This window comes from Pseudopipra pipra, chromosome 8, assembly GCF_036250125.1.
Source record: "Pseudopipra pipra isolate bDixPip1 chromosome 8, bDixPip1.hap1, whole genome shotgun sequence".
In the NCBI taxonomy this organism is placed as follows: Eukaryota; Metazoa; Chordata; class Aves; order Passeriformes; family Pipridae; genus Pseudopipra; species Pseudopipra pipra.
In genome coordinates, this window is record NC_087556.1 from 29,636,552 (window position 1) to 29,650,684 (window position 14,133).

A 14,133-nucleotide genomic window follows, 5' to 3' on the forward strand; every position below is an offset into this window, starting at 1 on the left:
CATTTTTGCAAATTTTTAAATTTTTATCACTATTAAAAATAAATATCCATTTACCTATTTTGTGGAAATTCTGGGGGTTACTTTTTCAGTTTTTATGAAATTTCAAATGGAAAAATTGCCATATTAATTAATGGTTACTCATTTAAAGAGAGATTTATTTTTGGATTTGAAAGATCTATTAATTTACAGAAATCAGTGCTTTCATGTAGAGCCTCAATTTCTTCATTGCTGTAACTAAGGAGAAATGCACACTGTAAGATTTTTTTTCTCTCCTGGACTTCTAAAAGAGTTTTGCCCTCAAATTATAGAGTTCAGGCTGCTAAGCTGATTGCCATTTTACCAGATTTACCAGAACTCTATAATTTTTCCTGTGTCATCTCTTTAGTTGCACTAAGTAAGAAACTTTTCAAGGTGGGGTTTTGTGTTTTGGTTTTTTTTTTCTTTTTTTTTTTTTTTTTTTGGTTGTTGTTTGTTTTTTGTGTTTTTTTTGTTTGTTTGGTTGGTTTTTTGTTTGCTTGGTTGGTGGGTTTGGTTTGTTTTTTTTTGTTTTGGGGGTTTTTTGTTTGTGGTTTTTTGTGTGTGTACTTTTTTTGTTTGGTTGTTTTTTTTTTTTTAGTAGGAAACTATTTTTACTTTTATAATTTGGATATTGTTCACAATCATCGAATGGCTTATTTTTGTTATTGGTTGTAACAGAAAATTAAGTAGGGAAGAGGCTTTTTAGAGGTGGGCTTGTATTAGAAATTTGTTTTTCACAAACTCACAAGGATTAGTTGAGGTTGGAAAGAACCTCTGGAGACCATCTTAACCAACCTCTCTGCTCAAAGCAGGGTCAACTACAGCAGGTTGTTCCAGACATGCTCCAGTTGGGTTTTGAATATCTCCAAGGGCATTCAGTTCCACAGGATCTCAGAGCAAGCAGTTCCAGTCTTGACCATCCTGACTGAAAAAAAGAGAAATGTTTATTCTTGCCTGTAAATTGAATTTCTTGTAATCCAAATTGTGCCCATCACCTCTTGTCAGTTTACTGGAAAACACTCTGAAGAGGCTGGCTTCCTCTTTTTTACCCTCTCCCACCAGGAATTTAATTTTATTTTAATTATTTGGGTATTTAACAAAGAAGATAATGGTATCAATAAGATGAAGAAGTTAGGAGGAATTTCACTGCTGTAAATTGTATTGATTCCTCCGGCAGGATTCAAATTGTGACGGTTTACTTTTTCTCTTGTATTTGAGTTATTCTCTTGGTCTTACTTTGGCTGGTCAAAATGTTTATGTCAGTCATTACCCTGTAAGAAAAATACTAGATCAAATGCATATTTTCTTCTCTTGGGAAATGTGATTTAACTAGTTTGTTGAAATCCTGCCTTTTATCTTATCATTCCTGCCTTCAGCTGCCATCCTCTCTGCCCACAATGCACAGTCAAATATTTACAGATCATATACCTTTTGTCATCTTTCTCTATCACTATAGTTCATCAAAAGTTTCCACTGAAGTAGTTTTCTTGGGGGAAAAACATGATTTGAGAAAATGGAAACATTTATTGGAAAGTTTTGGTTGCACTGAAGCAAATCATCAGTTCCTTGTACCATAAGTCTGAAATTTCTACATGATTGATACAAAATTCTTAGGTAGTTTCTTTATCTTTCAGCCTCTTTATCTGAGGCTCAGTATTTCATGCCAAGCCAGATGTGCTAAACTTGCAGCTTCCTTTTTTAAAAAAAAAAAAGATTAATTTTTTTAATTTAAACCTGGTAAGACTGAATTTAATGTAAACTATATGGTAGTATGCAGAAGACGACTGCCAACTGTACAAACACCATGCAAATGGGATTTGATTCTGGTATGTTCTAGCAAAGACTAAGGATCATTCTTAGAACCGGAGGCAGTTTTTTTTTCTGCGCATTATAAACTCTCCTTGAGCAAGTCTGTGAAGCCAATATGCTAGAATTTGCTCTGTGACTTTGGATACCTTGGTTTGCAACTCTAGATGAAGTGACATTTAGTAGGATTTGATTTCAGTCAATATTTAAGTAAATCATTCATTACTTATCAGAACAGATGGCATTGCTGTTTGAGGTACATGGTTCACGATGGCTGCAAAAGCTGTTTTGCATCCCTTAAAAAGAACTCAAAGTAACTCCCCTATGGGATTTGATTTTAGCAGACGTGTTCAAGAGGAGTGCCAACTGCATCCTGGGCTGCATCAAAAGCAGCCTGACCAGCAGGTTGAGGAATGTGATTCTGCCCCTCTACTCCTCTCTTGTGAGACCCACTTGGAGCACTGTGTCCACCTCTGGGGCCCCCAACATAAGAAGAACATGATCCTGTTGGAGTGAATCCAGAAGGCCACTGAGGGGATCAGAGGTCTGGAGTACCTCTCTAAGAGGACAGGCTGAGAGAGTTGGGGCTGTCGACTTGGAGAAGAGAAGACCTTATAGCACCTTCCTCTACCTAAAAGGGCTCCAAGAAAGCTGGAGAGGGAACTTTGACAAGGGCATGGAGTAACAGGACAAGGGGGAATAGCTTCAAACTGTCTGAGGGCAGGTTTTGTTTAGATATTAGTAAGAAATTCTTCCCTGTGAGGGTGGTGAGGCCCTGGCACAGGTTGCCCAGAGAAGCTGTGGATGCCCCATCTCTGGAAGTGTTCAAGGCCAGGTTGGACGGGGCTTGTGGAAGATGTCCCTGCCCATGGCAGGGAGGTTATAATGAGGTGATCTTTAAGGCCCCTTGCAACCCAGATCATTCTATGATTCCATACACACATTGTCCCTTTTCTTTGGGTTCTGATGACTGTGAGTTTTCTCAGAATTTAAGTTACTTTGCTGTTGAGAGAGAATGTGCTAATGGAAATCCCTATAGACTGAGTGTGTGGAAAATCACATTTTAATTCTATGAATGGTTCCTTAAGAAAACAGTATAATAACCTTTCTGTTTAGCTTTTTTCAAAATAGAGTGCTGCAGTTTGAATTAGAAGAGGCATGTAATTAAAGGTTTTCTGGTTGAAGTAATCTGTTTGAGATTCATTTTGGTGTCATTTTCATGGCTGGGTTTATTTTTCAGAGAAATGGACTCCTTATCATTGTTGGCTTAGTTTAAATATCATTGTTTGGGATTACTGTCTGATATCGAGCTGGTTAATGTAAGATTAAATGTGAAGATTTAAATCAGATAGCTCAGTTATGAAATATTGCACAGCACAGGAGTATGCAGTTCAGATGTTATCTTTCTGTAATCCATTATGTGCTTTCTCCTCTCTCCCTTCCAATTTTTACAGGAAGACATCTACATGTATGGAGGCAAAATTGAAACAAATAATGGCAATGTTACTGATGAACTGTGGATTTTCAACATACACAGTCAAACATGGAGCTCCAGAACTCCTGCAGTACTTGTACATGGCCAGCAATATGCTGTGGAAGGTCATTCAGCACACATAGTAGAGCTGGACAGCAGAGATGTGGTTATGATTATAATTTTTGGATATTCTTCCATATATGGTTACACAAGCATTGTGCAAGAATACTACATCAGTAAGTCAAATAATTTTTATCATATACTGATAAAAAGTACTATTTTTCAAGTCAATATCACTCCTATTTTCAGAAAGAAAAGTATGTATTTTGCAAAATAAATAAAGCCTCATCTTTTTTTCCTTCAAATCATGTAGAGCAGATTTCTTGTTCAGCAATAGCATTTCATACATGTTTGGAGCACCATGACTTTTTCTGTGTATTATTGTGTACACAGTTGTGGTACTCCAAAGGGGATGAAATTTGAAACCAGAAATTCCATGCAGTGGTTATTTTTGTGATCTTTTTAAACACAGACTTACTGTTTTTACCCTAGAGTAGAAGAGCAAAACCAACAATAATGTAGTTATTTTGGATGCTCTTTAAGGTTGCTCTATTTTCATTCTGATTTTTTTTTTAAATATCACAACTTGGTTCATCATTGTATAAAGGGTTCTCTCTGAAGTATATACACTTTGCTGTTAGAGGAAATAATTGCAAAGGAACACTAGTTTTCTGCAAACCACAAGCTGTTCCTAGGGGTGATTTTAAATGCTAGAATTAAATAAACCAAGAGAAATCTTTTTATCATATATATGATACATCTAATGTATTATTTCAATGGAATAACTTGAAAAGTTATTCTACACCTGAAAAGTTTTTAGGAATACTTATATGCCCACTAATTCAAATTATAATCCTCTCCTACTTTTTTTGATTCCTTTTTTCTATTGAATTAATCTGAGTCCTTTAGTTATTTGTACAATCACAGAATGCATAATACAGAATTTCAGAGTAATACTTAAAAACAGTTATAATGCTTTAAAATATAGTTGTTTCACTTAACTTTTTTTTCATGTATGCATATGTATATAGACACTGTTTAAGCAGATTTATAGGTTGGCAAAGTCCCTTCAGAACTGATAAGGTTCTTATTCTCCCTTGCATTATTTCTGATGGCAGTGTTGAAATTTTGTAACAATGTTGAAAAATGATAAAAGTGAATGGTAATAAGAGGAAGAGCACCATGATGTGCTTTATCCACACTGAAAAATTTTGATTTAACTGCATAAAAACTACTATAAAACTCTGGTATTAGAATGATGTTCTCAACATTATTCTAAGATTTTAAAGACAATTTTTTGAAATTAAAAACCATTAAAAGACCATTTTTTGGAAAACCTTAATTTCAGAGAGTTGGTTTTTTAACCTACCAAAGATGATTTTTTTTTTCCTCTTGAAGAGAACAATGTGTTGTTCTAGTTTTCTGCAAGCTCATACACTGTAATGTCTGTTGGAACTTAAAATTATTTGCTTCTTCAGCTGCTGCTTATTTAGTATGGAGTAGAAGTACCAATTTTATTCTCATTTATTACTGTGGTTAGTTTAACTATGAAGAAGGGAACATGATTTGTAGTATAAAGTTTTCTGCCTGGGTGATTTTATTGATGGCCTTATGGTTGAAATGGACAACTTGTTCCTATTTTAATTTTTTTTAATGTTACAACTCTGTTTGTGGAGGATTAATAAAACAGACAATAACTAAGCATATATAACACAAAAAATAACCCCCAAAACCTTTCCTACCGTGGCGACAAGCTTTGAGTAAGAGAAAGCACTTCTGTCTGTTATTATGGTTCTCAGTTATTCTCAAATTTTTGTGTCTCCTTTTTGAGATTGTTTTCACCATGTACTAGTGAGAAATTTAGTTAGTTAATGTGATTCATTTACATCAAATATAAAGGGAACTTGTAACAATATAGGGTATTAATGTGGAAACCCATTGATTTCAGTGAATCTACTCATCTGATGAAGGATTGATTATTGGGGCATGCAGGGCTTTGCAGATCACGGTCTGTGTGCTGTAACTGAACCACTTCTGCTGTGGATAATTCTCATGTTTCATTTTACCTCATTGCATCTTCCTCCTTTCCCTCCTGTCTAAGTTAAATGAATATTTTGGTAAATTTTCCTGAATTCTGTATTGACTGTAGCATTTATCTACAGTTTTGCAGGTGTAGGATTATTTTTAACCATAAAATTCCAGATGGTGGTTTTGAACCAAGACTGACTATTTTCTGGGGAGACTTCAGCAGTTCTGAATCCAAACTTAAAAGACATAAGAAGTGATAGAAGTATTGCTGTGAACTCACCTGAATAGGAAAAAAAAATGATATTAATAAGGGCTTGTGACGTTATAGAAAGAAAAATAAGAACCCAATGTTCTCTCTCTCTACTTGCTTTAAAAACATATGATACCTTAAATTTCAAACTGTAGTGCTCTGTTCTTTCTAAATGTTATCAGTTATGGCTTTTAGTCCTAATGAAGGCTATTGTCAAGCATTTACCAAATGCCTACTGAAAGAAAGAGTGACACAGAAAGAGGCGGCTTAGCTTTTGGTTCGTATGAACTAAAACCTCTAGTGATCCAGTTCTTTTGATGAACTTGATACATGGAATTTACGTGGAATTCTAGTGCTAAAGCCTACTTTAGTTACTGTGACTCTGACTTTCATGGAGTCTGGGTTAAGAAACATCTAAAGAAGTTGCAAAGTGTTTGTAGATTCCCAGGCTTCTCATGTAGGTACATTTTTCTTGTTAACAAAACATGTCAATTGAAGGTGTACATGGTCTGAAAATTGACATTGTCTGATTAGGAAAGAAAGTAATTCCTATCAAAGTGAAGTAAATTCTGGAGTAAATTGGACATGGTTTGTAGTCAGATTTTCACCATGCAAAAGCACATGAATTTATTTCTGCTCTAAATGTATGGTGGATGCTGCAGGAACAAAAGGGCTTCCTGTTGTCCTTTCTTGCTATACCTGGACTTATGATTTTCGAGAAACCAATAAATCCTGGTATGGCAATTATGTGAATGATTTTACTAACTTGAACCGTAAAGCTTTTCCGGGTTACTCCCCAGGAGAATTTATTTCCCTTTAGGTTTGCAATACCTCATAAACCTTCTAAGAGTCTCAATGTGAGTCTCAAGGTGAATATAACAACAGTGTTTTGCTTTAGCAGAGATTTATAAAAGCTCCTTATATATTAAGAAACTTCTGAATAAGTCTTCTGTGATTTTATTTTGTTTCTTTACAAGACAGAGATTTCTTTGGATTAGCAGAATATCATTTTGTTTTTTAGACTGATTTTTTTTATGACTTCAGAAGTAGATTATAGACTGCTTTGGATTATAAGTGCTTATTTGAAATAATGTAAAAAAACCAACCCTGTGATGTAACGTGTCCTTTTTTTTGTAAGTTAGCTTAAATTTCATGGTTGCTTGAAAAAATTTAAAATTTGTCAATGCAATGAAATGAAGATGGCACACTACGGTGCTTCTTGGATATTTTGTGCTTTTTACCTGATCTATTTGAAGATTGTATTGTGGTAAGGACAGATCAGGCCAGTGTATCTACCTTTCCTTGGATTTTTACAGGGTTTATTACTGCATATAATTTTTTTCAACCTTTTTTTTTTTAGAAACAACTTGATCTCAAAATGTGATTTCAGTGTTTCTGTTTTAAATTATAAAATTACTATTGCTCAAATTTGGAGCTTCCTTGATTTGGCAATCCTAAACTATTTCATACAAAGAAATGATTTGGGGAAAAAAAAAAGCTTTTATTTCTTATTTCATTTGTTTTGCATTCTTTGATGATAGAATGGTGTTACACCTTTGGATGTGATTAACTTCTTGCAAGCACAATGTCATTGGAAAATTGGTTATAATTTTAGTGACTAGGCATATTCTAATTCATAGCCCACCTGTATCAGTGGCCTGTTTTATATTCACTTGTTTAATGTAAGCAGCTCACCTCCCTGGGATTGTCTTTGAATTATATTTATAGATACAAATCCTCCCTTCTGCAAGTCTAATTAAGGCAACCTCATCTATTCCACTGTCATTCTAGTAGTTCTCTCTACCTTTTTCACAAGGAGTTCATCTCTCTTGAACATGGATGATTAGAAAAACCTGTGAGATATTCTAGGTGAGATTTGTCTAGTGCCTAATTCTACATTATTAGGAATACCTTAGTTGGTATATAGTAAAATGACATTTGTACTGCATCCTTGAGAAAGTCATTACTGGCTCATAGACTTTCTCTGACGAAGCAGTGCTCCTACTTATTCTTGTTGGTCATTATCAGTTGATGAGCTTCCAATTTATAGAAGTTCATGTGGCTAATCCCAGTGTGTAATACTTTTAAGATATTGTGGAATTTTGATCCTTCTTTTTCTGGTAGCCAAGATCTTACAGTTCATTCTGCATGTTTTTCTGCTACTTCTGTGTATCAATAGAGTCTAAATTTATGCAGTTAGTGCTCCTTAAATTTCTGTCAGTGTCATGCAGTGCACCAATTCTGTTCCTCAAGAAGTCTGCCTGGTGCTAAGTCTCAGCACCTCCCAACGTAGTTCATTGCTGTTTGTTGTTCAGTGGCCAAATCCCAGATACAGAGAACACCTACCCTTCCTTCTCTTGGTAATTTTTTTAGCTAAAGGTGGTGTAAATGGTTTGGCACATTTATGTTGTCCAGTGAAACAGTTTCCCACTATTTCAACATTTTTTATTTATCCTTTTAAAAAGCATAACAAAATCAAACCCTTTGTTCTAAACCTTTGTGTATTATCGAGGTGAGATGAAGGTCTGTAGTAGTTTAGATCTTGCCTCTCCTCCCTCTAGTCTTCACTGTCAGCACTATGATTGCCATTCTTTGGCAATATCTAACCAGCTTTGTTAAGAATGTTTGCTACTGGGCCAGGAGTTTCACTTTCTGTGTCTGTCAGAATTTTGGAACAGTGTCTTGCCCGCAGCTTCAGTTCATTCAATCAATGAGTTTACCTTCTCTCTCAGAGCTGCACTTCCTTTTTCTGTTTACATGTTTTTGTAGATGCCTGTTTTCTCTTTTTCTGTCAGTTGGTCAGTCTTCTGGAAAGGGTCATGTTAAAGCTGGACTTGAAGTTTGGGATTCTGTTGGACAAAGTGACCAGAGTATTGTAGCCTGTAACTCTTGTCTAGTGGTTTGATATCTGAGATCTAATTATCTGAAGTTATCATAGTGGTTTTCCTAAGCACTTAAATAGAAACTTTATGTGGTAGAATTCTCTGGAAAATTGCTCAGATATTGATGAAAAATGTCAAATTACAAATGAAAAGGAGAGGCTTGTATTCTATTATGTGGTACTTCTGCATACCCGTATTATTTTTATGATTATTTTCAAAATTGATTTGACCTTATTTTTACACTCTTAGACTTAAAATTTAAATCTGGAAAGAAAAAAATAATGGAGTCCTATGTGGTCTCCTCTTTCCTTATTTCTGGCTTATTCATTCATGGAGGTCTGTCTGTGCTTGACTTTTTAAACTGTTGAAATCGCAGTTTCACATGACTGATTTGATCAATCAAGTACTTCTTATGGTATAGTGATAGAAAGAGTGGGATGTCTTTGAGTGTGATAAGGGCTATGTAAATGCTTTCAATAAAAACTGAACTTTTGTTTAGAAAATAAGGTGAAGATTCATATCAATAAGTTTCATAAAAAAAGAGATCCTATGCATAGTAATGTCTTTAAATAGAGACAGAAGTGTATTTTTGTCTGAATGATCCAATTTTCAAGATGCTGAAGAAGTGTGAAAGATCAAAACTGTAGGTATACATTTCAGCATTTGAAATTCAGGCAACTCAACTAAATTTTAGAATGGGAAATTGAGGGAGAAACTGTAATACTGGTTTTAACTTTTATTTCAGAGAGATGATGCTGAACCTCTTCTCTCAAACTTAGGTAGTTTTTATTTTGCGAGAAGGAACAGCTCTTCATATTTCTGTGCAAGTCATATAAAGTTATGCAATGTGAATATTACTGTCGTAGTGTTCTAAATGCTACATAGACTCATTTAGGATGGAAAAGACCTCTAATATCATCAAGCCTGACCATTACTACATAAACTATAATGCTACATAAATGTACAAAACAGTCAGATATAAATGCAAAATATTTTATTATGCATATTATCAACATCATTGTGTAAATTTATGTGGGGAAATAGTTCTTTTTCCTGAAAAGCATATATGCCAATCTTTAGGACTGATCATTATTTAAATAAATACATTGAGATGGTGTTGGTAATAGATGGTGTATCTGCAGGTTGACTCCTCACCAACCCTCTTACATAAATTGTATCAAATAAATTTCTTTGTTATCAAAGTAATATGTTTGTAAAATACAGTCTTATTGGTACCAATTTAATATTTGTGTTCAGAGTTGCGCTTCTTAATAGATTGATAATATCCAGTTCAGAGATTGGAATAAAATACTAGTTACATTACACTACACATAAATATACTGTGTCAGATATAAATAGTGTATTACACAAACATCAGCATTCATACACACAAAAATCAGCACAATTCTTCCATATAATCTATAATTTATAACTTTCTATTAGCACTTGTTACTGAAAAAAATGTAACTTATAGAGGCAGCGCCTGGAAATCATTTAATGAAAGGACAGTAGCATCAGTAATAACTGAAAAACATGAGTCTCTTCACTGAACAGAAGAATCCAGAGGAAAAAGAGTTAATGTAAGCTACCTACATAATATCAGATAGAAATTGAAATGGAAAACTAACTTTCAGATGCAGCAAGGTGTATGGTGTTGTGTGCTAGCCTTGGATAAATAACTTTATAATGCTGGCCACTATAGGCTAAGAGTTAGGAGACTGCTCAATTTTGGATGTCCTTGTCCATACTTGCTGTTCTTCTGACATAATCTTAAAAGGCTGTAAGTGAATTATTTCTTCCATGGAACTTGCTCCTAATCATCATAGACTCTTCTGTATAGGCTGCCTTCTACAGGAAATACTTCCTGGCTTGCTGTTTTTGTGACTTATGTTGTCATCTGGGAAGATGAAGGGGGGGAAAAAGGACATTTCTGGGCTGCAGGCAGCAAGAACTCACTTAACATCTCTGTCTTTTTTTTGCTAGGGTAAAATATTTTCCAATTGTGTTTTATTCTTCAGTCATAATAGCTATCGTGTATGGGTTTATCTGGTGTCTCTTTGCAGTTATTAGAGATGTAATGTAAAATGTGGATTTAAATGTCAGTTTAATGAGCTGCTATCAGATTATTCTGTGAGTTATCGGCAACTGAATAGATATATTTGCAGTTAAATAACTAAGAAACAGTATTTGGGAACTGGATTTTAGCTCAATAACTTTGTAGTTACTACCAAATTGTTTGCCTACCCCCATGCATACTTGGAGCTACCTTATGTTACGTGCTTCTCATGGCTCACAGCAGTTCAGTGCCTGTCAGGCTTCTCCAGATTCCCCATGACTGAGCACAGGTGTTCCGAATGCATCTGAAGTAGCTGGAGCACTGAATTCTCATCAGCCATCTCTGGTGAGAATTAATCATAACTCCTAATTTCATATTTTCAGAAAAGTTCAGGCTTTTTGTTTGTTTTGTGTGAATGCTGAAGTCGCACGTGAGAGAGTATGAGATACTGCCTGGCAGCTGTAACAAATGTATTTGTGGTTTAATTAAGAATAGCAGATAATAGTCATTAACAGCATTATCCAATTGCAGATATTTTGATACATTGGTATAAAATTACTTCTTAAAACAAGTCCCTAGTTATGACTGTATTTTAGAATTATAGTGGGAATGACTTTATATACTTAAAACTCCCAGTATTGTGTGTTAGCAGTAGTAAACCTTAAACCTGTGTTTTTTGTCTATCTGTTTCAGGGTCTAATTCTTGGCTTGTACCAGAAACAAAAGGTGCAATTGTGCAAGGTGGATACGGCCATACAAGTGTCTATGATGAACTGACTAAATCTATTTATGTCCATGGTGGATACAAAGCATTACCTGGCAATAAATATGGATTGGTGGATGACCTTTACAGATATGAAGTTAATACGCGGACATGGTAAGTTGGATTTATAATATAGGAAACTTAAGTTATAGGTTACTGAAAGAGGAAACACAGTCATAGAGAGTAGGGTAGGGTAAGGTTCTAGTAAAGTCATGTAGGTGCCTCCATATCCTTTGCGTGTTGCAGAACAACACATACTCTGCAACAAAGTGGAAGAATTGTGGTAAGGGACTAGACTTTAGTCAATGGATTAATGGAGCGATACATCGAAAGAATGGCAGGGAGGAAGCTTTGTGCATGTTCTACAAAGTGAGAAAAGGTTCTCCTATCCAGACATAACCACTAAGCAGAAACACTACACGAGTACTGTTTTCTTATGGTATGAATAAATTGCTAATGTACGGCTGTTATAGAAGTCAATGGAAAACCTTAAGAAGTGTGGAAGGTTATTTTTCACAAAACTACCAGAAATAAGAGAGAAAACTTCCAGTATTGTATTAGTTATTAATGTTCTTGATGCTTCTATTTTTATCAGTTCCTTGTCCCTCAAGTTTATTGTAACTTATGAAGGCTGCTTATATGTTTTGTATAGAAAGGGACCTTAAATGTTTTTTCTTACCCTAGAGGGCATTTGAGATCAAGAGCGGTTTCTCAGAACATTTTTTTCCTTGCGATTTAATATTTGTGTTGAGCACTAATGGCTTAACTTTAAGCACACAAGGCTTGCTCTCAGATGTTGGAAACATGTGGGTTTGATTTCACTGAGGCTCTTGATTTTGAATATCATTAACTCATGGCACATGGAAACATTATTACAAGAATTTTTTGTGCCTTTTAATGTATTTTTAAATCACTGGAATTTTAATGCTTTCTTATACTCTATTTTTGGAACAAAGTCATATTGTATCCTTTGATGGTCTGTTCAACAATATAATAATAATAATTGGAATATTTTTATGCATTATTCATATAAGAACTAATAACGAATGTTTCGATCTACTCTGTCCTAATGTGGCATTCTCTGCAGCTTGTAGAGAACTTAAGTCTTTTATTAGTTTCATGAGCATTACACTGGAAGTGAATTGTACTATGGGATGGAAAACTGACTCAAGGATGGGATAATAATACATAGTAATAAAGTCTTTAAGCCTTTGTTTACTGTATCTGTGACATCTTATAATCAGTATTCAAAGCCCTCAGAGAGGTAACTGAGACTGAATGTGCCACTGGGGAGGTGCAGAATGAGAAGAGTTGGAACTAAGGCATTCTCGTGTCCATATACATGGAATTTCTCAAACTTGCATTTGCTTGTCCTCACTGTTTTTCTCTTGCACTCATTCTGTTCTCTGGCAGAGGTTCATTTGCTTCACTAAGTTTTTTTATACAGAGCTGTTTTCTTGTTTTATTCAGTGGCACATAGGTTTCCATTTCTTAATATCAATTAAACAAGCTTTATGTTTCTTGGAATGCGAGGTGGCAATATTTTAATTCCGAGTGTGAATTGTGTTTCTAATACATGATGGGGAATTACAGTGTTTCTAATACCTTCATTGCTTTGCATTACTTGCCTGCTGCTGCAGCTGGCAATTGGGGGACAACGTGGACTTAGATAATGGCCTGAAACAGTGGAAGCACCTGCTGGCTCCTGGGTGTTTCCATTACCATTATGGAATCATGCTGGTGTGTGCAACGCTTGGCACTGGCACAGTTAATGTGGACTGATGTTTGCAGATACACGTAGATGTGCATAAATAATGAACTCAGCCTGCTGAGACCTCGCAGAATTTGCATGAGGCTGATAGGTGTTGGAGAGTTCTCAAGATTGCCTTCATTAGTGATGCTAATGAATAGTGAAAATCATGGCCAAATTAACAAACTTCCAGTTCTGCTGATTCTGGAGGAAAAGTTGCTGTTACCAAGAGGGATGAAACTTAGCAAACAATATGCAAAAATTAGGAGACATCCTGCCCCACACACACCTTATGCAATGTAGGGACCAGGACTGGGGCAATGTAGTTGGGTCACACATAGAAAAGTGAGTAGCCCTCAAAAAATCCTATGGAGATTGGTGATATATGCAGTGCAGGGAGGAGAGTCTTCAGTTTTCCCCAGAACAGTCTATGTCTCTTTAGGCCTTTAGTGATCAAAACAACTATTTGCAGACAGCTGCAAGGCAGGATAATCAAGGCAGAGCCTAGTGTATAGCAATTAGTGTAAATTAGTCAATAGGGCTTGTAAAAAACTGGTAAAGCACAAGACAGAAAGGAATTCTTAATCTGAATGGATAAGGTAACATGTTCTTAGTATATTATAATTCTTTCAAGTTGTAGCAGCAGTATTCCTCCATTACCAGTAGAAAATAACTTAAAAATAATATCTTGTTCTATTTCCTTGTAATTCCAAATATTCTATGTTGCTAACTGATGAGTAGAACCCAAATATCACATATTTGGGTAGGTACCATAAGTATTCTCTATCAAGCTAATTCCTGGTTAGAAAAACACACTTATGGGGTACTCTGTTTTCAAAGTATGTTAATCAGAGATACACAAGAAAGATGCAAGTTGTTCAGTAGAACAAAAATAAGAAGGACTAAAACCAGAAGCACATGGGTGGATATGCTAGTGGCTTGAAGGAATTGTCACGTTTTTAAACAATAAGAAAGCTCATTTATTTTCATTTAGTCTTTGACATTTCTTTTGATGTTACTTTCCAGAGCTGGGGGGGGAATTTATT

General features: G+C 35.2%; 1 protein-coding gene across 9 annotated transcripts in view; it reads left to right on the plus strand.

Annotated features, from left to right (window-relative positions):
- Positions 1-14,133, plus strand: part of ATRNL1 (attractin like 1) — a 466,156-nt gene that overhangs the window by 62,091 nt on the left and 389,932 nt on the right. For all 9 annotated transcript variants that reach the window (XM_064663416.1, XM_064663423.1, XM_064663418.1 and 6 more), the window contains exons 8-9: positions 3,279-3,534; positions 11,268-11,451. In XM_064663416.1, coding sequence (XP_064519486.1) covers positions 3,279-3,534; positions 11,268-11,451 — 440 coding nt within the window. The remainder of the gene's footprint in view (positions 1-3,278; positions 3,535-11,267; positions 11,452-14,133) is intronic.